This window comes from Myotis nattereri (genome assembly GCF_964212035.1).
Source record: "Myotis nattereri genome assembly, chromosome: 2".
Classification (NCBI taxonomy): domain Eukaryota; kingdom Metazoa; phylum Chordata; class Mammalia; order Chiroptera; family Vespertilionidae; genus Myotis; species Myotis nattereri.
Window position 1 is genome coordinate 188,822,178 of NC_138076.1, and position 27,103 is coordinate 188,849,280.

Consider the following 27,103-nt stretch of genomic DNA (forward strand, 5'->3'; position numbering starts at 1 on the left):
TAAAAATATATTTTAAAAAAGAAAGAGAAAACCAGGAATGGAAAATACCACGTAGTGATGCTTTCACACCCAACATGCTAAGCAAGGAAAGAGGTCCTCTTGCGAGAACCTAGAGGCTGGGAACTGAGCAAGGGGACGGAAGCCTGACTCCTGTGTAGCCCAGAGAAGGCGCAGAGTCCACGCTCTCCAGGAGGAGGCAGCACCGCGGCGGGAGCAGGTCCCTGGCCAGGAGGGGGCGCCCGAGCGCCGCACTGCAGCATCCCGGCCGCGAGCGGGCTGAGCTCGCGCGTCCTGCCGCAGTCCCCAGGCTGCGAGTGGGAGCGAGGAGACTCCTCTCTGGCTGGTCCGCTGGCACTCGCTGCTGCTGCCGCCGCCGCTCGCAACCCCGATCGCAGCCCAGCGACTCCGAAACGCAGCCTGCACCCTGGGCTGCGCGGCGTGGAGCGGGAGTGATTCCGAACTTGCAGGGGACTGCGCTTCTCCCGGGCCTGGAGATTGTGAACAGGTGAGTGTCAGGCACGTGCCCAGGTGGCTCTTTCGGGACGACCTCCTGCAGACCCTTCCGCGTCCCTGAACCCTCGGTTCTGGGTGTGTCCTCCCGGTCCCTGGGCCCCCAGGCCGGCTCTGGGGTACCCCAAGAGGGAGCCGTGAACGCAGGCGCCCAGAGTTTGGCAGCGCCCTGCGAGCTGGGACCGAGCGTGCCCTTTTGACTTGGGCTGCATTGGCCCTCTGGGCTGCCAGCAAGTGACCTGCGAACGGTCCACAGCGGGCCTGTTTATCATCCAGGATACCTGTTGCTCCGGAGCAGCGCCACAGCCGGGGGTCTGGTACAATTATTCTCGTGGTTGTGGGTGCTGCGTTGTAAGATGAGGGAGAATTCCGGTGAAGAGAGGAGGAAAACTTGATTTCAGGGCTAGAGAGGGGGCAGCCCAAAGAGAATCTCATTCCCACGCCCGGGCTAGAGTCTTTGCTTCCCTAAACAGCTGCACTTTATTTTGATGATAAATACAGAAGTTAGAAAAAAACTAGTACCTTATAAAGATGCTTTTCTTTCTTTTCTTTTCTTTCTTTTTTTTTAATTATTTTTTTAACCAAGAGGAAGTGGGAAGCATGGGCCTTGACAAGTAGTCTTGGGAATGATTTATTATGAATGAAACCTTTCTTTAAATATTTTTTAGATGAGGTTATTAGTGACCTAAATGTCAGAGGTCTAAGCTCCTGGGAGGTAGCCATTCTGTTTGTATATGCTTAGCATAAATGTGGAATGAAACAATTAATGCATTAATAGCGTAGGATTTGGAGGGTAGCTCCTGTTTTTCTTCTTTCTAAGCTTTCTTTTAGGTCTTTATTGTTTAAAAAAATCACCGTACCTTTAATCTCTTAAATATCTAAGTTTATGTAAGTTTAGCTTTGGGATTTATAGGGACTCAGAAGTTTTTGTCCTGGTAAAGCACTGTCTACATAAAAACTAAATGGCAACTTCTGGATTCAGCCAGAATGTTTCCGCACAACATTAAAACTAATAGTTTTTTTTTAGATTCATGTTATGGGAGGTCTTGGTTTATGAATTTCTTAAAAATATACCTTTATTGATTTCAGAGAGGAAGGGAGGGGAAAGAGAGACAGAAACATCAATGATGAGAGAGAATTGTTGATTGGCTGCCTCCTGCACATCCCCCAGTGGGGATCAAGCCCGCAATCCAGGCACGGGCCCCCGACCAGAATCGAACCTGGGACCCTTCAGTCCCCAGGCTGACACTCTCTATCCACTGAGCCAAAGCAACTAGGGCTATGAATTGTTTTGAACGTCAGAAATTTGGCAACAGGTCACTTATTACAGCAATTTATGTAACTTGACATTTTCATGAGAGAAATAAAATATTGAAGGATGTATGTCAGTTTGTGTCTTCCTTTAAGTCATTTTTCTAAACATGACATAAGATTCAGAATAACCAGATGCATCTTTATTATGTTATAAATGAAAAAAATTAGCCCAAACAATTTATCTTTCTTATGTGAAATTCCTATTCCTCTGAGGCCATTTGGGAGTTACTGAAAAGCTACTGAAATATCTGACTTAACAAATGTGGTTTTCTTTTTTTTTAAATCACATTTGATGGCTACTTTCATGAAGCATCAATTGTATTGACAATAGGTAATGACCCAGGTTTTTATGTGTATGCAAATGAACAATTTTGCATGAAATAACAAATTGTTGTTTATACAAGCTCCAGACACTGGCATGGTCTATGTTTTAAAGAAATGCTTGCCATTCTTGTATAGAATTTGCATAGTTAATGCATCTTTATATATTATGCTTCTGTGAAACTTCTATGATGAAGCACTAAACACAGAGGCCTCTTCTTAATGAATGCATATAAAGTTAAAATAAGGACATCCTGTGATCTTTGGCCCAAATATGGGACTGGACAAATAACAGATGTTAAAGCTTCTGGGTTTGGTACTATTAATGATTACTAAGAAGTTTTTTTCGTTATTGAGGATGAAGGAAACTATAGCCAATGTTCATGTTGACCTTTTCATCCTTCAGGGGAAGTTCTGGCACTTTGAAAATCAGTACATACAAAATTTGTTAGGTACAGGTTGATAGCTTGGATGCATAATGAAGAAAACAATTATGTGTTGATGTCTTTGGAGAAATTTTCAGAAGGAGTTTTACTTTTATCTTGCACTGGAGAAGCTGTTTGTGAAAATGTGTAGATGGCAAAACGCTGGCAGGAGCAGCTTACACATTTAGATAACAGATTTGTGTTTCAAAATTCTCTTTACAGACTGGAAAACTGGATGAAAGGAAGACTGATGTGATTAAGTTTAACCAGGATAAAAGTGAAGTCTTGTATTTAGGGTTAAGACGTTGACTGCAGACGTGCAGAGTGGGGAAGTCTGCAGCTCATGTGGAAGAGGAATGGCTGTGGGGCAATACAACCACGGTGCCCAGATAATGAATAGAGAAAATGTCAGTGAACTTGAGCTGGGTCACTTTGTCAGGTCACATCTCTAGTGGGGAATGCAGTGGATGGCACGTTTTTAGAGTACTTAAAATGGCAAGTGTCAGAGGAAAGAGCTGCATATGGTGAAGAGGGAAGGTGAAAGTCAAAAAAGCATAAACAAGACCCTACATCCTGTGACGTACAAGGGGAGATTCTGGCCCTCGCTTCCCTAGAAAGTAGAGCCTGGGGTGGGGCAAAAGGTCCTCATAGCTGCTAGGCTACCTGAAGGGCTCTGAGTGGCCGAAAAGAAAAGGCTGACAATGTTTCTCCTTCCCCTCCTCACCTGAGAGTGGTAACTCAGACACAGGCTAGGTGTTTCATGGTTGTCTGTTAATAAGGATTCCTGCAATGGCTGGAGGATTCTTTGGTTGACCCCAAGGCTCTTTTCTTTTCTTCTTAATATTTTTATTGATTTCAGAGAGGAAAGTAGAGAGAGAGAAAGATAGAAATATCAATGATGAGAGAGAATCATTGATCAGCTGCCTCCTGTGTGTCCCCCACTGGGAATCGAGCCCGCAACCTGGACATGTACCCTCACCAGGAATCAAACCTTGACCTCCTGATTCATAGGTCAGAGCTCAGCCACTGAGTTGCATCAGCTGGGCCCAGGGCTCTTGTCAACTTTGTATTTCTATGGTACTAAGAACCCAGGTGTCATTCCTGAAGCACCCACCTATATAAAATGTGCTTATGTTTTTTGGAATATAATTAATTTCCCAAGTGTTAGGATAATATCATAAACTAATTTACTTGAATTTTTCATAGAAAAGGGCATGGCATTTATCTTTTGTGTACCAGGCCATTGTGCCCAGAAAAATATTAAAATATGATCTATATATTACATAACAATTCCTGGAACATGAGTATCTATCACATGACTTGATCATGTGATCTAGTGTCAGCTGAGATAAAATTTAAACCTTAAAATGCAAATTCAATTGTGTTACATTGGGGTTGACTACTATGAATGTCTATTACTTGGCCCAAAGGGAAATAATAGATAAAGAGTTCCAAATGTGACTCTCCCCATCACATCTGTTTGCATCTTGGAAATTTACAGACACATGGTAAATGCATGTAGTCACATACTCTGAATATTTGTTATCAATTACTGACAGAAAAACAATGAAAATATTAATATTCATTAAATATTCTTGAGGAAGTACTTTAGAAAATGCTATTGTAAGTGAAAATACATGTTTTAGAACCAAAACAGATTGAAATTCAAGTCCTGGATCTGGATCTGTCATTTAATAGTTGAATCATTTACAGTAAATTACTAGAGCCCTCTTACAGGATTGTGGTGAAGGTCAAAATGGAAAATGTTGATCAAGTTGAATAATGGCTGGCATCGAGGAGATGCTTAATAAATATTAATGCAAATCTCTTTTGTCTAAGGGTTGCAGATTTGCAATGATATGGTGAACCCAAAGGCTGGAGCCAAAACGATTTTCTCAGCTCTTTAGTTTGAACGACAGGGAGTTGTCTACCACCACCCAGCATGGCTAAAAGTGCAGAGGTCAAATTGGCAGTATTTGGAAGAGCAGGCGTGGGCAAGTCAGGTAAGTTTTGTTGTGGTTGTGGTTGTTGTGGTTGTGTGTGTGTGTGTGTGTGTGTTACTGCCTCCTGGGATTGGGCAGGAGGGTGGTTGGCATTTCTCATAGTCTCATGTGCTCTTTCAGATGAAGTCTCTTTTTCTTTATCCAGAACTTTTCTTTTGCATAGCCAAGTTTTATGTACTCTTTTGCTTATTCATGATAAAGTAGCTTTGTTGATAATATGCAAGGCAATGGATATATCATCGGTCTTGGTATTTAGAGGAAGGATATTAAACAAACCTCTGAAGAAATCAGATTGCGGAAATTAAAAATATATTTGCTCCTTTTTCTCTATATGAATTCCTAAGGGGCCAATTTTATATCTCATTCATCTTACTAGTCTCAGCAACCAGTCAAATGCCAAGCATGTATTGTGTGCTTAATAAATGCTAGTTGAATAAATATGTCTTTAAAAGAAACAGAATTGCATTATTGTCCAAAATCGGGGAGGACTGGTGAGAACTTAGAGTGACCAAGCAAGACAATTGCCAGGGCCTCTGGGTTGAATTTAATGATCAAATTTTGGCTCCGATGAGTAATTCTCACAAAGTGCTGAAGGCTTTTTGATTCCTCACTGAGAAAAGGCTTGCATACCTTCAAAATTAAGGGTGAAAATAGTGAAAGTGAAGATGTATCTAATCCAATTTGAAAAATATACCTCAGATTTTATAATTAAAGGATGCTAAGTAGGCTTTTCAGATAATGTTGCTTTGATCTCTTACCGGAGAAAAGACCCATAAATTACTGCATATGGAGCCTTTGGTTCTTAGGAGAGGACTCTAACAGCTACCTGGTAGGAGTGTGTGTGTGTAGAGGGAAACCCGTTTGGATCTCCCAATACAATAGGTAATCCACATCATCTTAAACAAACACACATGTGCAGCTTTTAATTCTGCGACCAACCTCTCTTTCCTAACCTGCTTTCTGGCTTAATTTCAGCAGTAAATCTTCCCTATTCTGTGTCTTTCTTTTTTCTTTTAATCTTTTCTGCTTTCACTCTTTCCTTTGACTTGTTACTTGCTCTTGCCTCTGGCAGAAACCAAGCAAAGAAAATAGATAGTTGGCAAGGCTGAGAAACTGCCAGCCTTCACGAGATGGAAGATAGAGTAACTCCTCCCCATTAATCTCCTCGGTGTTTCCCGATGGCGTGAGAGCCTAATTTCTGAAGTCGGTGGACTGGTCTGGAGAATGAGGAAACTGTGCCAGGGAGTGGGGGAGGGAGGTAGGGGGGGGTGTGGGAAGGCCTGTGCTCCTCTGAGTCCTTGGTGACTGAAGGGTCAAGGCCTGGGTCTGACTGTTTATTATTCATTCATCCAAAATTTGTCATAGGCAATAAGGGGAGGGGATTTATTACCCTTATATCACTTATCAAAATAAATTCCACATGGTTTGAAAGTTAAAAATAAAAAGCCAGTTGGGAGAACCTCTTAGCTGCAAGTATATTCATCTCAGAGCAAGCTGTGTACCTCCTATCAAGGTGAGCCCATCAGCCTGAGTTTAGACCCCAGTTCACTTTGTCTTCTTCCCAAATTGTTTATAGTTTTGAATATTTTCTCATTCTCTACTGATAGTTTTCCTTGATCATTTCTTTGTACATTTCTCTGTCTTTTTCTTTTCTCCAAGTTTATTGAATTTAGGCTCTGCCCTGACTGTCGTAATGCACTTAACTCCCATTCATTGCTTAAAGCATTGCAATCTTCCATTGCAATCATGCTGCAGAAACTGCTTTTGCTAAGGTCACCACCCATCAATAGCCAACAAACATAATGAACATTTCCCAGTTCTGGTCTTCTGTGACCTCTTGTTATCGTTCAGTACAATCACTTATTTTTTCCATTGCTCCTGTCTTCCCAGTCTCCCAGGATATCACATTCGACTTATCTGCTCCCTCTCCATTGCCCCTAACCAGCTGCCTTCATGGCTGCTCATCACAGGGCCCACTTCTCAAAAACCAAAGCTCCCAGGGCTCCACATACCATCCTCTTGTCTTCTCACTCCGTACATCTTCCTATGGCTGAGGTTAACACCTGCACATCGACTACAAATTCTGATGACCTTGGTTTAGTTATGTAAAATGCTCAAGTTAAACTTGTTCACAAAGGCCCTGCTAACTCTAAAATCCTATAGTTCTTTATTAATGAGCTGTCTTTAGACTATATAGAAGAAGCCTATACACATTCTATCACTTGTATTTATTTTCATTTAAGTAAAAATGACAATGACAGACTACATGCCTTTAAACAATTGTCTTTTGTCTGTCATTTACGCACAGTGTTTTCCTATTTCAACATTGGACTTATTTTCCTGAGGCCTTGTAACCACACCTCACATTGAAAAGTACTATTGGTTTAACTTAAGCATGGGGGAAAATTTTGAAACCTTTACCCGCACTTTAGTAAAAACAACCATAGAGTACTTCGTATCTATTAAATTTGTTCTATAAATCTTTGTAAATGTGGGTATATAATATCTTTGCTTAGTCATTGTATCACGTGTTCATCTTCCTATTGTACAGACTATATCAGTCATATTAGTAACTTTCGTTTTTTTAAGTCTACAAAAACATGACTGAAGCTCCTCACTTACTCTTATGCCTCCCAAAAATGGACATGATCTTTGCATGGGCTCAAGTGAGGTGTTTCTCTCCAAACGCCCAGCATGGGAACTATTCCTGGGGGAGCCAGTTTGAGATCGTGGATTAAGGAAGCTGAGCATCTCTGATTTGACTTGTGTTTGTGTGAATTATTTCAGAGGTCTGAAGTCTCACTGGTCCCATCTACTTTCCCTACACTCAATACCAAATTGAATTTGTGGTAAAGAAGACCATATTGTGCATTTGCTAACAGAAAGTAGAATATTCTAGAGTCGAAAGCATGGGCTGTTAAATTTTATTCCCAAATCTGCACTTGCATAGCCGTGTGAGCTTGGAAACTTTGGCAAGTTATTTAACTTTTCAGTTTCCTCAACTCTAAAAAGGGTACGATAGTGCCTATCTCAAAGAGTTGTTGTTAGGATTGAATAAGCTTTTACATGCAAGTTCATTAGAACAGCACCTGGCACATAGTAAATGCTCAATAATTAAATTAAAAATTTTTAAATTATGCTCATTTTAACTTGTTATTTAGTGAAACGTACAATCTAAGATATATTTACATTCAAGTGGTTTTCAGTAAAATTTAGAAAAATTATAAGACAAAAATTCCCTATTGCTAGTCACCACACTCCAAATTTACACACACACACTTTCTCTTAAATCGAAACTCTGATTAATGTCACTTACAGCTTGACAACTGACAATCAGAACTATATTTCTCATGGCTTATATCTTGGAAATCTTGGGGAGACAGCCAGAAGATGTTAATGTCATCAATAAATTAACACCCTTAAATTTGAAAGTGACAGCTTTCTAATTCTAGGTAATATATAGGACCACTGTTTAAAACTGAGTTTTACATTAACCAAAACTCTTTGGTTGGTGAGTTGACCAAAGAAGTGTCCTTGTAGGCAAAATTTAATAATGTCTCAATCACTAAGAAACACTGATAAAACACATGAGGGTTGTGTGTGTGCCCGTATGGCAATATTATACACATATGGTCTTTTTGTGTTGGGGGAGTCATCTTTCTTCTAATTTTACTTTGAAGCTCTGTCTTCTAGTGCGTTTACTTGTTGGCTTACGGAGCTTCCTGGCTCAGCATGATGAGAACCATGGGGATACTGCAAAGCATAGAGCCACCATTTCTGAGATTTCTGAGCCCATTTCATTTTCCCTTCCCTGGCTAAGGGTAAAGCCCTAAAAACATGACATGTAGGACATAGATTTCCTTACCTGTGTGTCAACTCATCATTTGATAGGCTCCAAGTAATTGAAACAATAAGACCTGCCATATACCCTAGAACACACACCATATTTATTTAAATGCCTCCTGGATTCATATTATTCAAATTTGTAGTAAGTGTGGGAGGGGCTAAGAGAAAAAGAACTGAAATTTTACATTTAGTTTTACAGTTGACATTCTCATTGTAGAATTGAAATACTGTGTGCCACAGCTAAATATATTTCTTGAAAAGGCTAGTCTCAGAGTTGATTGAGTAATGCTATCCGCGAATTCAAAAGCCAATTGGTGCAGTCATCCGTGAAGGCTTTGGGTCATTGATTCAGATTGCTAAGCGAGAAATTGGGTGCCAAACAAACAAGCTTGTGAATTTTTTTCCCTTGAGAAAAAGAGAAGTGATTTACTTTTTCCTCCTTTTTCTAGTTCTTGCCTGCTCTCTCTCTCTCTTTCTCTCTCTCTCCTCCCCACCTCCCATTATTAAAAGTTTTGAAAAGTATTTTCCTCTCATTTTCAAGTGGAATGGGGACAATTTTGATTTTAAAATGTGACTTTTCCAAACATTTATTTAACATATATATGTACTTTATGGAACTAACCTTTGCGTTTTAGAAATGTTTCTCTACTCTCAGTCGCTATAAACCAGTTTGTTCCCTTCACTCCCCACTTAATAGGGTAGTATGATGCGTCTTTAACATTGTTTTCAAAGTACTTCTAAAAGAAGTAGAGAAACAGCTAGGGTATTTGGGGTATATAAGCATCTCATTACAATAATGTAACTAGCTTGCATGCCTTATTAATAAAATATATGCAAATTGTAATATTAATCTGATTGGACCAAAGGGAGGAAGGTGTCATTGAGACAAGTTTGGATGAGGCTAGAAAAATAGCCATTCCATTGTCATAAAATATGGTGATATGGTTATCTGAGGCATTTCTTTACCTGCAAAGATAGAAAAGCCAAAAGAGGCAAACAGCCTAGGTGAGTTGATTTTCATTTGTTTCTTCCAATCCAAATTGCAGGTGTATCCTGTGAATCTATGTAAAATTCAGACCTCTGTGTAAGGCATAAGTTGCACTGACCTTTCTCTCATGCCCAGGATAAGCAAAGGGGAGGAATAGTGCTTATGTGGGCTTAGAAAAAACAGCAAACTAAAGGAAGAAAAGGGGAGGAAAATTAAATCACCAAAATCAGTTGTTTAATCGTGGATAGTTAAACATTTTGTAGGTTGGCAATGATCATTGATTAGACTTTTCTCTTAAGAAAAAATATACTTATGGAGGAAATGATACTGGAAAACAAAACAAAACAAAATCAAGACATGTTTTTCAAAACCACAAGGAAGTATCTCTATCTCTGCTTTTTTCTATTGGAGTATATTTTTAAAATTCATTGGTCCCTTATTTTTAACTGATGACTAATTTATTCATTGAAATATTTTCCTGTAGTTAATTATCAGTTATCATTCAGTTCCATTTTGATCTTGCCTTGTTTTTTTGGCAACTGACAAGGACTACCTTTGAGGGAAGGGAGTGAAGAGAATTGTAAATCATCCTTGTAATTCCCCTTTTTATTCCTGATATTTTTCCAACTTATGGGTTTGGGGAAATGAGCCAAATGTTCAAGGTGGTACTGGCCTTGAAGCCAAAATTCCAGTGCAAACGCACCTCTGTTGCTACAGCTGCCTTTGAAAATTGATGTGGTTTCAGAAAAACAGCCATGATTTCTTCCATCCCATTAAAAATGAAAGTAGTTATATTACAAAGAAAGGCACTCTAAAATACACACACACACACACACACACACACACACATATATGAGGAGAGAGATGCTTACCTAGATCACCCAGCTTCCTGGTGCCACAGCCAAGTCTGGAATCCCTGTTTATGACTCTATGAAGGTTTTTGCAACTTTGCGACTAAATGTTTTCATTTTGTATCATTCCATTCTCTTTGATATCCTTTCAAACACCTTACATTAGGAAATGAGATGGTCATTAGAATTTTATAATACAAGGTTTATACAACTGATGAGTTTTGTTTTTATAAAATAATCCTCAGTGATCAATAAATAAACCAAGGCATGGCAGAGCTTCTTGGGCTCCCTGGGTGTGTTGCCCGTCAATACAGCTGAGATTCTCAGCATCCTGTCTGTATAGAAAAATTCCCCTGCAGTGCTGTATTCCATGCCTTAGGGCTTTAGATCAAGTGTGAGGAAACTGATGAATCATGTTCTATTTGAACATGATTTCTTGTTATAAATAAATTTCTTGTTATAAAAAAAGAATATGTTACATATGTCCTGTCAATATGATGTAACAATTGAAAGTTTAAAAAGTACCCACTGTCCTGACTGAAAAAAGTAGGGTCAAAACTGTAGCTTCATCTCAATCATGTCTCTTTTCATTCACCTATCAAATGATACATTCATTTGTTGATTGATTGATTGATTGATTGATTGATTGATTTACACTGATGCAGGCAGGATGGGCTTTGAAGGTACTTTGAAAAATTACAAATTTTTGTAATACAAATGTGGTCTTCACACTATGATACCCTCGTTATTGAAATTCATGTATTCTCCCGCTGTGTTCCTTCACATTTCTGCTTGGAAAAGTAGTATGGAGAGTTCTGTGGCTGTCCATTCTTGGAGGCCCGAGGAGCGTGCTCAGCCCAGCAGTCAGCGGTAGGTTCCTCCACTGCATACACAGCATTACAGACTAAACCGGGGGTGCAGTTTCTATGCTTTGTAATTTGACCTTTCAGATATGTAAATAAGTAGATATTGAGTCAGGGTCTTTTTTTAGGATCAGTGGGTAAGAGCCTAAACTGTTTAGGAAAATGGTTTAGATGTCTGCCTTGTTGGAGAAGGAAGCATGGCTTGTTATAGAATTGTTTGATAATCAAATCTTATCCTTATTTAAAAATCAAAGCTTTAAAACACTTAAATATTTTCGATGGAAATATTTTCCACATAATGTATAAATATACGTACCTGTATATTTCCCTATAAACTTAAATGTTTTTATGTATTTATTCAATTATTCATTCGAGTATCGGTTGAGCACCAACTTTGTGTTCTAGAATAGCTTGCCCATAGTACAGGATTCATGTACATACCCAAAAGGAAGAGCAGTACCTATTTCTGCTCACCATTATAGCCCCAGAGCCTCAGACAGTAATCAATGCAGACTGGATCCTCAGTAAAACAAATAAATTGAATTACACTATGCAGTCTATACATGCTTTATAACTCTATTAGGAGGCATATATTTTAAATGGACTTCCTATTATAATCAAAGTGGTTTCCTCACCTCCACTTGAATATCTTCAGTGACAAGAACTCAACATTCCATCCTTAGACAACTGTGTCAGTCAGTCCTCAAGAGTAACAGAACCAATAGGACACTCTGTCTATCTATCTATCTATCTATCTATCTATCTATCTATCTACCTGTCATCTATCATCTGTCCATCCATCTATTTCTCTATTTTTTTCTGTCTGTCTGTCTGTCTATTAGGGCTGGAAACTCAGGTAGGAATTATGTTGCAATTTTAAGGCAGAATTTCTTTCACCCCGGGAAACCTCAGGGTTTGCACTAAAGGCTTCCAGTAATTGCATGAATCCCACCCACATTATTAAGGTTAATCTCCTTTACTTAATGTGAACCAATTATAGATGTTAACCACATCTACAAAACACCTTCATGCTAACCCCTACATTAATGTTTGATGACATAACTGGGTACTATAGTCGAGCCAAATTGGCACAGAAAACTGTCACCACTCTTTCTGTTAGTTACTTTAACTTCCTTGGAACCAAAGGCTGTTCATTAGTTTCTACTCATTGACTTTACATTTAAGCCCCTAGAGTTACATAGAGCACTTTTAACCCCTCTTCCCTATGACAGCCCCTAACACATTTGAAGATAGCCAGCATGCCTCAGCCCATGCTTGAGGTTTCTCTTCGAGTCTGGTTAATCGTAGTCACCAAATTTGCCCTACAGAAATCATGGTTTCTACTTACAGCACCATCTTTGCTGCCCCCCTCTACCCCCACCCATAAAGTGTTGAGCCTGAAAATGAATGCAGATATTTCAGATGTGGGATACCCCAGACCAGATCAGAGCACAGCTGTGGTTTTGCTAGTAGACACTTTGCTTCTGCGAAGACATCCTAAAACCACTGTTGCTTTCAGGGTGACAGTGGAGGCAATATTAACTTCTGGGGAGTTTATTGCAAATGAGTCTTAAAAAATATTTATATGCTGTTGCTGAATCACATTTTCTCAAACCTATATCTGAGTATGTGTATTTTAACCCAGGTGTAGAAGTTTACTTTCATCCTTTTTAACTACTGTTTTGTTAGATTTAATCTATCCTCTTGCCTGTCAGGAGCCTTTTGGGTCCAACATAAGTATCATTCTTTCCCACTTTCTGTCATCTAGAAATATGTTAGTTTTGGAACATTATAGGCCCTTGATCCTCTTATTGAATCATAGAATTTTCCACTTTGGTATTATTTAGCTCATTGGAATGATGATGAATCCCAGTGAGGCTTTTGGATAATAAAGCTAGTAAAGAAAAACAAAGGTCTTTGGCTCTTGGTGTTGGGGCATTAACATCATATCATATTACTTCTCTATTCATTAAATAAGTTCTGTTTAGATGTGCCATAAAAAGGGTGATCTGGGAGGAAGCCTTACATATTAAGCCTTGTTTAATATTTTATTTAACACTAGAGGCCCAGTGCACGAAATTCGTGCACAGGTGGGGTCCCTCTGCCTGGCCGGCAATCGGGGCTGATCAGGGCCATCTCGCCCAGTTCCAATAGGGGCCAATCGGTGCTGGTGACTGGGGAGGGACCACGGGAGGGACCGCAGGAGGGCTCAGGGTGTGTCTGGCCCTGTCTCACCCAGTCCTGATAGGTGGACCCCAGCAGCAAGCTAATCTACCAGTCGGAGCATCTACCCCCCTGGTGGTCAGTACACATCATAGTGACCGGTCAGTCGACCGCTTGGTCGGACACTTAACATATTAGGCATATATATATATATATATATATATATATATATATATATAATTTGCTATTTCTATCTCACATTCTTGTCTTAGGATTCAAGGTACATTGCTACGCAAAGTGCATAAGAGTGATTAACTTTTATTGGTTCAAATATCTATACATAAAGTCATCCTTCACTCATTCCAAGATATGCATGTATACTTTTGTACTAGAATGGCTGGATTTATGTCATTTGTGACTGCTGCTGGGAATCAGAGCTGAGTGTGGTAAAGGGTTTTCTTTACTGAGTTAAATTGGTAGAAATCAAACTTTAACTTGCCTCTGACTCACACAGAGGCTTATTAAAAATATGTGCTTTTGGACCCCATTCCCAGAGGTTCTGATTCAGTAGGCCTATAAAAGGGTCAGAGAACTTGTATTTCTAACAAGTTCCCAGATGATGCTTATGCTGCTAGTCTGGGGACCACATTTTAGGAACCATTGTTAAGTGTGCCAAGTAATCCATTTCTACTTGAAATAGGTGTTGTCAGCATTGAAAAAGCATATAGCGTTCTGTGAGCTGCATGTAATAAGCATGGAGTACCAGGCACTGTCATGGGTACTGGTGTAGAGCAGTCAACAAAACAGGCAAGATCTCTGCCTCTATGAGGCTGATACTCTAATGGGAATAGACAGACTAATTGGACCAAAATATACTCTGGGAGGCAGAGCAAATGTGAGGCTTTTCTGTGGTTGCTTAAGACTAGAATTTTTCTTTCTCATATTAGTATGGTAAGTTTTGTTTAAAAAAAAGTGTAAGCCTCAAGGACTGTGACATGCTGAGCTTGGGTTTTAAGGTCATACTTTGAGCTGTTCAGCAGTAGTGGGCATGAGTTGGACTAAACTGCAGTATTAAGTGTCTGGGGTTTAGCATATAAGGTAAAGACCATGGTACCAAATTTTCTGCTCAGAAAAGCTAAAGTAGACCACATCGGAATTGAACCCATAACCTTGAGTTTATTAACACCAAGCTCCATCCAGTCAAGTTAAGGCTAATGCAGATCCAAATGAAAGTAAGGTAGTTGTTCTTTCTGCAACATTTGGAAAAAGTGATTTTAAATTGCTCATTGACAGTGGCATTTATAAAACTTATGCAATGGTTTTGTAGAAAGAACTGCAGCATTAAGAAAAGTTCATAAGTTTCCACTGTTTGGGGTAGAAAAGATAACATCTTTTTCTTGATGATGCATTTCCTGTTCTTTTAACAAGTATTTTCAAAAGTTCTCTTTTGTTTTCTACCATTGGGCAGCAGTTTAAAAGGTAAGGCCAAGAACAAAAGAGTAAGAGTAAAATATTGTGAATATTTATCTGTCTGAAAACTATTTGACTTCTTTTTGTACTAAGAACCTCATAAATTACAACGGAACCTAACAACTGAGCCAGCTTCGTAGTCATTTGGCAATACATGTTGAGTTAGAAGTTATAAAGGAAGACTCAGCCACACATGGTAGTATGAGTAATGGTTTTCTGTTCCAATGCCTGGGACTATATTTCCATTCAAATATTTTATATCTTGAATCTGTTTTTCTAGCAGTGTTCCAAAAGAGGTGAAATCAGGAGCACAGTAACTGTACATTTAAATCCTTGAGTCCTCAAATGTAACCCATTATTTCATGTCTTCCACTTATTAATTTACAAATATTTACAAACTTTCTCCTATATTCCCAACTCTTCCACCCTCTGTAATCTCCCACCAAATGCCCAATGCAGTGTTAGTAATTGTGGGAAAAGCTCAGAGAACTATATGACTGTCCTTGTTTTCAGGGACTGTATAGTGTTTTGTTGGGCATGTATGACTCACAATTAGAAATTACCCAGTGATAGTTTTTGTTCCAGCAGAATGCTTGGTTTTTCCAATTTTTTATCTTGAAATATTTTTAGAAAATTGTCAGAGTTGCAAGAACAGTACAGAGAGTTCTTTTGTAACCTTCACCTAGCTTCCCTCAATGATAACATCTTTGTTACATAATCACAATATGTTATCAGCATCAGGAAATTGATATGGATGCAATGTCAATTATATGGCATGAATACAACTAAGTTACAAATCTTAGGATGGATTGAGCTTTGACTCAATTCAGTCTCAGAGTCAATTTGAAAAGACAATTGGGGAAGGATACGGAAGGAGAACCTTCAAGAAAGGATGGAGCTCATCATGAGTTTTTAAAAGCTGAACTCTGATAACCTACTTACTATCAGAAATTTATATGTTGAGGTGTGTGCAGTTTAGTGCTTTAGATCGCACATAAGACAATCTTCTAGCACTTTAGTTCAGGTCATAAATGCTATAGGAATCTGTGAGAGGAAGAAATATCAGTAGGAAATACTGGAGGAGACCTTGAAGGAGGCAATAAGAATAAAATACTGTAAGTTCAGTGAGATTGTTATGGTGAGAAGTAGAACAACTTTCCCTCTTATTTTTTATTTTTTATTTTGCAAAATGTCGTTAATGTTGAAATTAGAAAGGGACAACAAAGTGACAAAGGAAAGGGGCAGGAACTAAGTGATGGTTAACAAGGGAGGAAAGGCCCTTTTAAAGCTTCCCAGAGCTAACACATCAGTCCTCATTTCCCTTCAATGGATTTGGAGGCCAGTCTGACTCATCATTTATTAACTGTGAGTTTAATATGCATGGTGAGTTTACTTAACTTTGGTGCACTCCAGTTTCCTCTTCAGTAAAATGCAGATGATAATAACCATGTTCTTTTAAATTGATTTTTAGAGAAATAGAGGAAGGGAGAGAGAGGGGAAAAAAAACATCGATTTGTCATTCCACTTATTGATGCATTCATTGGTTGATTCTTGTATGTGCCCAAATGGGAGATCGGACCCACAACCTTGGTGTATGGGGAGGACGCTCTAACTGAGGGGCTGCGGCTGATAATAACCATCTAAGAGTAAGGTTGTTGTGCACTAAAACAAATGATATATAATAAAACCAGCAATCAAAATAATTAGCTAATGCTTATATCATTGACTGTAAGCCAACCACTGTTATAGGACTTGACACATATGAACTCATATAATCATCTATAATCATCACAACTATTCTATAAATTTTGCCCTATTATTATCCCTCCTTTACAGATGAGGAGCTTGAAGTCCGGAGGAGTAAGTAAGTAACTTGCCCAGGGCCATACAGGTAGTGACAGGATTCTGGCAGAGCTAGGATTCAAACCTAGACAGTTTGCCTCTGTTGCCTGTGTTTTTATCTACAATACTCCCAAAATTTCTAACTAAATGCCATGCACAATTATAGATTCTCAACAGATGTTTTCTTCCCCTATCCTCCTCTAGTCTTTTCCTCCTTGTTACTTATGAACATTCATTTAGATTAATGAGTATCTATGAAAAGTACTTTACTTTGCTTGAACCATTACTAGAGAAAATGAGGAACCAGAACAGAGGAAATGGTGATTAAACTAAGAGGTCTTATAGCCTTATGTTACATTTTTATTCTATTCAGTTTATAATAATATTTCTATTCCAAATTCTGCCTATGATTTCATGCTAAAACCTTTTAGTTGGCTTTTGAGGCCCAACAGTATGTGAAGGAGATGGTAAGGGAGGAGGATGGAAATTCTAAAGAAAGATCGAAGAAATTAACATGACATGTGATATATGAAAAATGTGAAATGTGTTAAACATCCTCGGTGGAAAGAGAGGATACATTAACAATTTGACCTGGAAGTGTCGCAAAGCAAAACTCAGAAGCTTTTAAAAATGTGGAAGTCCTAGTATGTCAACATTAAGGAAAATGCATAGTCAAGTCAAAAAATGTAAATGATGATATGTATTTAAAATATTAGATTCAGAGATTATCTTCATTATTGATCACAATAAGAGACTGTTGTTTGTTTCCTTCATTGAAATACAAGATGTTCTTGTGAACCAAAGAATCAGACTTCTACACAAGGCAAAATGCCAAAAGGTTTGAAACATTTTATGAGGGCAGATTGGGTAGGATTGAATCCCATCAGATAACTAAAGATCTTTTGTCTGCCATGAATAATTCATGATTAATTATTGTTGGAGACGTCTAGGTCAATAAATATTGTTAAAGACTATGATGCTTCTTATAAATGCAAGGGACCACCACAATCTTCATAGTTGAAGGTTGATTTTGATTCCATAATTCATTATTCAAAATTATATTACGGTGGTGCTATTTTGGATGAATAGTTGGCATAGACTTGATGGCAAAATGGAAACTCTCAATATAATTTTCTCAGATTATTTTTTAAGATCCAGTAAAAAGAAGGTTTTGTTCAGTACCAATTAAAAAATTCCTCAAAGCAACCATCATGAGCTTTTTGTTAAATAATTTTGTAAGTGTGTTTTATATGAGGTATCATAAGACAAGGGTTTTTTAGTTATCTTTTATTTATGAAATGTAGCATTGCCATAGTTAGTAAGTAAACACTTTTATCTTACCTGATCTTCTACAGAATATTCATTATTGTCTATCAAATACCTCTGTCTGTCTGCTCAGTCAAGTTTATTGTAAGTCCTGCATACTTGTCTTGCGCTCCAACATCATTCACACTATTAATAAGTTTTGTTTTTAACATGTTCTGGTTTGAATGACCCAAAACTTATTGTAGAGTAATTTTATTACAGTGAAAGGGTTTTATTTTATTGAGGAACAAAAGCAAATAAAAATAAATTTCCAAGAAATATCAAGCTCATTTTAATCTTAGAACACTTTTTCTATAAAGATAAACGTAGAAATAAACTGAATTCCTCAAGCTCCACATTTTAAAGATATTGGACTAGCCATTAGATTAATTTAGATAATTTTTACATCTCCACTGTTACTTAATGAAAGTGTGTGTTTGTGTGTGTATGTGTGTATTGTCTGAGAGTGTTACTCCAGAAAAAAACTAAACCAACTATAAATGGTAGTATTTTCTACATTCTAAACATATGGAAAATTTTGAGATACTAAAGGGCTTAATAGTTAGTCTCTTAATAGTTAGCTCGTTATTCCAAATAGTGGTCTAGAATATAGGAATATAAGGAAAACATGTGACTAAGCTCTACCCTAGGAGTAAAGAGTTGCAGTCAGAATGAGAAGATTGAAATTACACATACTGGGGCATGCAGAAAAGAAAAAACAAAGCACACATGGTCTTTTCAACAAAACATTCCTCACAATGCCCTCAGCATAAGGAAACATTTGGTAAAACATGTAAACTATGCAAATAACAACATTGAATTATTTCAAAACACCTGCATTGGAGAAAGGCTACCTTATGTTGCCACCCAGAGCCTCACCCATACCTGATTTATATGAAGTAGTTAATGAAATTTGGGATTTTTTGGGCTAATGAAGTTCAGATAAGATTTGGGACTTGGAGTAGATCCTGTAATGGGTTGAGAATATTGAGGACTTTCGGATGGCATGCGTGTATTCGCATGTGCAATTCCCTTCGGAGGCCAGAGAGAGGAATGTGGTGGGCAGAATAAATTGTTCCAAAGATGTTTATGTCCTAGTTTCCAGAACCTGTGAATATGTTACCTTTCATAGCAAAACAAAACAAAACAAACCAAAACTTTGCAGATGTGATTGAAGTTATGAACCTTGAGATGGGGAGATTATCTTAGATTGTCCAGGTGAGTCGAACCTTATCACATGACTTCCTAACATTGAAGAAACCTTCCCAGGTGATGTCAGAGACTGAGGTCAGGAGGAGATTTGACTAAAATGGAATGGATGCCGAGATATGATGTGCTGGTTTTGAGGATGGAGGAGGGGACCATTAGCCAGGGATTGTGAGTGGACCCTGGAAGGTGAAGGAAGCAGGGAAATGGATTCTCTCCCAGAGCCTGCAGAGAGGCCCCGCTGACCTGCATCAGACTTCTAACCAACTGAAGTGCACGGTGATAAATTTGTGTTGTTTGGGGGCGCTAAGTTTGTGAAAATTTGGATTCTTATGCATACAAATTGAGTGTAGTTCCCAGAAGCTTTGATTTCATAAAATAAGATAATGCTGAGAATCAATATGCTCTTCACAGAAAAAGGGCTCTGAGCCTGTGCATATATTTGCCCCCTTTTATGACTTTCAGACTAGCCTGTGAAAACTCTAAATCAGACTTGGGGAAGACCAAATGCACAGGGATGACCAACATCCAGAAGGGTCATAGCTAGCCCATTGAGCTATCGCTGGAGTGAGGTGTGGCCTGAGTGGACTTGAATCTGCATCCCTCTCGGTAAAGAAGGACGTGCCTTTGAGAACCGTACACATAGGAGAGGGGGTTACCAACAATAGATTAAACCATATGGATTTAGGAAAGGCACATCCTCACTAAAAGAGAGGATAGGAAAATGGACAGCAAAGAAAACAGAGCTAGACTTTGTGAAGGAAAAAGAACCGAGGCATCAGGTAAGGAGCGGCCAGGACAAGTGAAGTCCTCATGGATGAAGCAGTTTGTGATCTTTGCATCTTTGCTTTTTATGGGCCCTCAGTAACCTGGACATTCGTGGAGCAGAGACCTAAAGGAAGTAAAGGTGATGGCAGAGGATGAAAGACTCAGGTTCCTTGGTAAAGGCAGCAGGGTGTCTGAGGCAGGCTAAACGGTGGCCCTAGGGAATGCAGGGTAGCCTGCCCTTCTTCCCCTCATGCACCACATACTGAGGACAGGTGGCTATAGGCCTCTATTCTGCTTCAACCTGTATAGTTAAAAATGTTTGCAGTTCAGGACTCACATTCCTAAGAAAATGTAGATTAGCTTTTGACATCCTATTGTCTAGGTTTGAGGGCCCATGAGTAGCAAATAATAAAAATAGTTTACTTTATATAACACCAGGCACTTTTCAAAGTATTTTATTTATAATATCTCATTTAAATAGTTCAACAAAACACAAAAAATTAGGTCTTATTATAATTTTTCTCTTACAGATGAGGAAATTGAGGCTCAGAGAGGCTCAACAACTTGCCCAAGCATATGTGTAATAAATGGCAGAGCCTGAACTTGACCCCAGCTGAGCTAACTGCAATGCTAGTAGCTCTTTTCAGTGCAAGGCCCTGCTGGCACTATTCCAGTCGAGAAGAGCTCAATCTCAGCACCCCCGAAATATAAATCACAGAATGCAAACATCTCCCAGTTGTTTCACACTTGAGTATTTGTGACCTATGAGATTCTCACTGGTCTCTAAAAGAGGCAGCATTTCATGACACCTGCTCATAGCTATAATACCTTTACATCCCAGTAGCCAGACTTCTTGGATTCAAATTCTGGCTGCGCTGCTTCTGGCTGCACTAGAATGTAAATTATACAATGCAGGCGTTTCTCTGTGTTTTGATCAGTGCAATAGTCTCATCACCCAGACTAGTGTTTGACACATTGTAGGTGCTCATTAAATATTTGGAGAATAAGAGCATGCCTCAGTTGTCATTTATTAAGTGGGATAATCCATGAACATACTTAGAACAGTGCCTGGTAACTAGTAAATGCTCAGTCAGTGTTAGCAGTTGTGACTATACATGAGATTGAAGCCCTTGATCTGTGATTGAAGAGGCCTGTGGTCCCTTGAGATGCCAAGGATGAGGTTTGGTTATTTTAGGACAGAACCTTTCTCCCTCATTCTTGGCCTTTCTTGTTCTTCTTCTCATTATCTCCTGGGATGTTTGGTTTCAGTGGCAACAATTAAGAAGGATTAAACGGTACTTGTAAAATATAAACTGTACTATGAATGCTTAAGAATAGCCTTTCCTCTCCAGTGTAATTATGCATAAAATACCTTTCTCTGAAAGAATTACTGACAGTCATTGGGGAATCACCATCTCTGAAGGTCTTTAACAACTGGGTTTAGTTTTCAGTGTAAACTAAGTGCTCACCAACCCTCAAAAGCTTTCCCTTCATCCATGTGTTTGCTTGAGTTGACTTGTAGCATATTTTTGGTGCAAGGTCCATGGCCCTGGAAGCAGAGGAGTCCTGCTTGACCTTTACACCGAGACTTTAAACTTGCACGCAGTTGATAATAGGAAGCCATACTTGAGGTTGCATCTGTTTGAAAAATATTTCCTCAGGGAAAAAGAATGATTACGACAAGGTGCTGTTTTCTAGCGTGTTTATACCAGCCTCATAATGAGCTGATGACATTCATTATCTCTGTCCAAGAACCCAGGTTCATCTCTTCCATCAGAAAAGCTGTGCCTGGGGAGAACGAAAGGTTCTTTTTTCTTGTAAATAAATAAAAATCTCTACTTCCACACCATTTCGCTGCGATGGGAGACATGCTCATTTCCACATATCTCTGCTGCTAGGCTGCATTCTTATTTGACTCATGATGAATCCTGCTCAATAAATTGTTCACTTGAGAGGACTCACTCATGTAAACTTGTGAAGGAATAACTATCCCGTTCTCATATTTTAAAATATGTTTTTGTTGGTTTGAGAGAGAGAGAGAGAGAGAAAGAGAGAGAGAGAAACATCAATGATGAGAGAGAATCATTGATCGGCTGCCTCTTGCCCCCCCCCTCTGCCCCCCCCCCCCCCCCGAGGATTGAGCCAGCATGACCTCCTGGTTCATAGGTCAATACTCAACCACTGAACCACACTGGCCGGGCCCTTTCTCATATTTTAAATGTCCTGAAAGGAGGAAGTAAGTAATTAGATCGTGTTGCTCAGGTAGTCCAAAATCACACACTTAACTTTGGGGATGTTGCTTTGGATGGAGCCGGCATTCAGCCCATTGAGCATTAGGGTGGATGCCTATGTCCCCTCCGCATGCTTCTCCATTAGCTTGTAAAGTATCTCAAGATACGCAAAACAGTACCATCTAACTGATGGCTCTTCACCCTACGTTTTTCATACATCCAATTTAAACCACGTATGGGAACTGAAGCTGTGAGCCGTCTGGGGAGGAGGATGAGCTATTAACAGTGTATTTGTCATTAGTGATGCAACTTCTAGGTATCTGCCTGCCTCAGTTTGGTGCCATATGGCAGCCACACAGTTTTCCTCCCACGTTCCTGAACTGATTTTCTTTTGACCTCAGTTCAATTTGAGACAAATGCATGCTAATGGATTTAGGTAATTAACTAAACCAACAGGGGGCGGGGGGGAGATGGGGGCTGAACAAAACAGCCAAGCTTGCTTTGCATTAACAAGGTAAGTGAAGACTTTCCATGGGTGGTTACAGAACCAGGATGCACAATCAATCATTGGTGGAACAGGGTGAAGGCCACCTACTTCGCAGGAAGCAAATGAGTGGGCAGAAAAGACTGAGAAATTAACAATGACCTCTGTCTGTTGATCCAACTCTTCTTTTCCTAATTAAGCACCCTTGGCATTACAGCAGTGCCGCTTGTATGTGCAGCAGGAAGGGACGGTGAGGGGGTCCTACAGAGTTTGCGCCTCATTCCATTTCTGCCACCCTAAGCTCACCCTCAGTGGTACTGGACCTTACCCAAAGCAACACTCCCAAAGGCGGTACGGGAATCCCCTCAATTCTGCCACCTTCTTTAGGTGGCTAATTAGAATCTTTCCATTTCAACAACTACTTGTTCATTAGCCATGACTATAATGATGTTCAGAAGAGCTTTGCTCAAGTCACTGTGCAAGCATTCATTTGATAAGCTCTCTAGCTTTCTGGGTAGTACATTAACTTTCCCACAAAGTGTATGCTGGAAGACAGTGCATGGAGAAGTTTTCAAAACAAAACAGCTCTCAGCTTCTAATGGATGTGAAGGGGCGAATCCTTGACATAAGTTACCACATGCCATCAGGCAACCCGGAAGTTGGTCTTGCAGAGATAGTGGCTATTGAGATGGCTGCTGGAAATCACACCTGGCGAACCTAGCACTACCAGTAAGATTTTCTCTGTGGATTCCTCAAGCTCTCAGTGGCCAATTATCCTACAGCGACCAACGGGTGAAAATGGACACAGCAAGAGATCGGCTGTTGTTAACAGAATTGCTTTTAACTAATAAAGCAAAATAAAACGTCTTTCTTGGCAACTGTACCTGGGACATCATGTTAAACATCCCTGGAGGAGATGGGCTCCAGGCTCTAAAACAACACCAAAATTGTGTATATAGTGAGTAAATTTGAGATAATGGAATCCTAGTAAAAGAGCAAACCATTCCTATTACAGATTTCACTGAGCACCAACCTTTTGCAGGAGTGCAGGTCTTTTCTTCTTTCTCAAAAATTAAAAACAGTCTAATAAAACCTATTTTCAAAAGCATAGGTGCTGAGGGGAGAACAGGTATATTTGGGAAACAGGAGCAGCAGACAGTGCATGAGAGAATATAAAAAGAGTGTGGCCAGAGATCAGTTTCTGGTGACTTCCGAAGGATCATTTATGATCATGCTGAAATGTTTTTGTCTTTGCTCCCTAACTCACGCCTGGAATGAGCTGCTGCTGGAAGTCACTGTCTGTTATCTTAAGTCCAGCCCGGACCCTGTGAATGGGTGTCCAGCAGCTGTTGCCGTCCTCAGCTGCACACACTCTTTCTCAGCCCTCACATATGATTTCGCATAATCCCCTGAAGGTTCTCAAGACAAGGAAATCATCTTAAATCCTCGCAGAATTTGTGAGTCATTGTTTTGATTGTTCTTGTAAAGGTGCTTACTTTTTTTTCCTCCTGGCAAAGTGAAATCTCAGATTCAAATCCTTGTGGGGGAGGGGTGGGAAAGTAGAGAATAAAAAGGAAGCGAGTCTCCTTTTTATAGCATAATAACCTGAATCATAATGCCTGCCACTGATACTTGGGAGCATGAAAATGCATGCAGGGGAAATAATAGCCAAGCGTTCTGAGGCATATTCTCTCACTTGCAATGTATTTGTAATTTCTCTTACTCACACACCTTTTCTATCCAAACTAGACTCAAGCTGATGAATTGTCTCCCAGCTCTAAAATCAGCATTCTTTCTGCTATATGTGTTGCCATGTGTCCTTTATTATGTCATGGACACAGGTAGGTTTCTAAAACTGTCATTTTAAGTTTATTTTTCTTTGAGGGAAACAGAAGAGAGGATACCAGTGTGGCAAGCATGGAAATGGGTGCAGCATTAAGACTCTCACAGTGTTCAGAGAGGCGGGTATAATTCTCCAATAAAATGAACCAGAATTCCTTGGAAAATGGTTGGTTCCAGGGCTGGGGTGAGCATGAAACACCTTAAGGTGCCAGAAAGTAAAGAAGTTCTGACAAATAAGACAGGGTGGAGATATGTCTATCACCTGAGTTGGGACATTGTGAACAAAAAAACCCCAAACAACATAAATCCAATAATTGTATTGATTATAACATAAAGGATGAAATGGATATCCTTGAGTCATACTGAATAAGTAAATAAGAGAGAGGAAGAAATGACAAGTATTCCTTATAAAACAATTCCAATTAGCAAATATAGAAGGAATGAGGGAAATCCAGCATTAGGACACCACAGTAATAATTGCTGGAAGCAACCATTGATGGGGTGAATGGGTAAAAGTTTAGCAGAAACAGTATCTTTGCATGTCAAAATAGCTCCCCTTAAACACTTATTAATGACAAAGGGGAAAATAATAACTTTACAGTGAAGACACCTGTCAGATGTCACCTTAACCAAGTCCAAGGGTTAATATTGCTAGGAATCGGCATATTGACATGATGATATGAAGGGCACGTAACTTCTGTGGCATTCTTTCCAATAATGCATAACTTCAGTGTAATCATGCATTAATATTGGACAAACCCATGTTACAGGAAATTCTACAGAATAGTTGACCAAGGTCAACAATAGATGTGTCAAGGTTGAGAAAGAGAAGGAAAGACTGAGGAAACTAGGAGGCATGACAGGCAAATGCAACATGGGGCCCTGGATGGTGTCCTAGAAGATAAAATAAAAGGACATTGTTGGGAAGACTGGGAAGATCCAAATAGAAGCCGTAGTTTTGTTAATAGTATTGTGTATTTTACCGATATTCATTACGTATTGGTTTTGATCATTGCACTATGGTTATGTAAGATGTTAACATTGCATGATTGTAAGTGAAGGGTATCTTCAGCATCTGTACTACTTTTACAATCTTTTTTCAGTCTAAAATTAGCTTAGAATAAAAACTTACTGCATAGGTGATAGTTATCTCTCGATACTTCTCAACAATGGAAAATAAATGAAGTGTGAGGCATCTGGCACAATGGCAAGATAATTTTGGCTGGAAAAGCCCTTTTAAGGAATCCTATATAATAAAGATGTAATATGCAAATTAACCCTCATGCCCTCACAAGATGGCTGCCTACGACCAGGCGGGCAGGGGGGTTAGTGAGGGACGACCAAACGACTGTACAAGCAGGCTGCATGGGGTGACCAGGCCGGCAGGGGGGTTAGTGAGGGATGACCAAACAACTGAACAGCAGGCTATGTGGGGTGACCAGGTTTGCAGGGGGCTTAGTGAGGGATGACCAAATGACTGAACAGCAGGCTGTGTGGGGTGACCAGGCCAGCAAGGGGGGCATTTGGGGGCGACCAGGCCAGCAGGGGGGCAGTTGGGGGTGATCAGGCCAGCACGCAGAGGCAGTGAGGGACGATCAGGCCAGTGGGAGGGGGGCAGTTAGGGGTGACCAAGTAGGCAGGCAGGTGAGCGATTAGGAGCCAGTGGTCCAGGATTGTGAGAGGGATGGCCAACTTCTGGTTTGGACATCCCCGAAGGGGTCCCAGATTGGAGAGGGTGCAGGCTGGGCCAGATTTCATGCACCGGGGGCCTCTAGTAGCAAATAAAGTTTTACAATTTTATTATTGAACACCCATTGTATGCTAAATATAATTTTAATATGATATTAGTAGAAGCACACATAGTCCATCCACTATGTGCTAAATCGAATTTAAATATTATTTCATTTTTATCTTTATATTAAATATGTAAGGTTTATCTCCATTCATGGGTAAAGCCAAAGCTCAGAGAAGGCAAATGGCATGCTCAGGGTAGGTGGTAGTGTTGGGGCAAGAACAGATCCAAAGACCATGCCTCTTTCATTGATGCACTTCATACTGCCTCCTTTCTGGGCATTTCTTGATGCACAATGATCAAAGAAGAATGCTAATGGGCTAGGAATCTTTGTACATGTGTTTGTGTAACTTTCTTAGTATGTCTGCAGAGACACTGTGACCTTCTCTAAGTAACAGTGCTTACCCAGGCTTGATCTCTGAGCAGAGTGTGCTTTCTTGTCCTTTGTCAAAGCCTATTCTATTAACGCATGAATGATAAACATCTCTTCACCGAGGAGGCATTAAAGCTGGCCATGTGAGAAAAAGAAAACACTGGGGGGTATACATGAACATTGCATTGGGTAGGGATGGGGTCCAGAAGTTATGGTCTTGACTTTGCCTCTAATTAGCCTTTTGAACTTGAGCAAGTAGGTCATCCATCTCTCTGGATTCCTCATCTTAAAATAAGACTGCTGACTTTAAGAACCCATTCTAGCTCTAGAACTCTACAAACCCAACTTGGTAGTGTTCCTTCATCTTATTTACTCTGGTGGGAATAAGTTTTCTCAGTTTGGGGTATTTTTTAAATCTGTATTTGTTTATTTCCTGATAATGCAGAGGAAAACTATATGTATTTGTATAAAATTATAATCAAATCTTACTTCAATGTAATTCTCTG

At 39.6% G+C, this 27,103-nt stretch overlaps 1 protein-coding gene across 1 annotated transcript in view; it reads left to right on the forward strand.

Moving 5' to 3' along the window:
- The first annotated feature begins 250 nt into the window (after positions 1 to 250).
- The window catches only part of RERG (RAS like estrogen regulated growth inhibitor), a 103,378-nt gene continuing 76,525 nt past the window's right edge, over positions 251 to 27,103 (forward strand). Inside the window, exons 1-2 of the mRNA XM_081084607.1 lie at positions 251 to 505; positions 4,410 to 4,573. Of these exons, the coding sequence (XP_080940733.1) occupies positions 4,513 to 4,573 (61 nt within the window). The 5' untranslated portion in view covers positions 251 to 505; positions 4,410 to 4,512. The remainder of the gene's footprint in view (positions 506 to 4,409; positions 4,574 to 27,103) is intronic.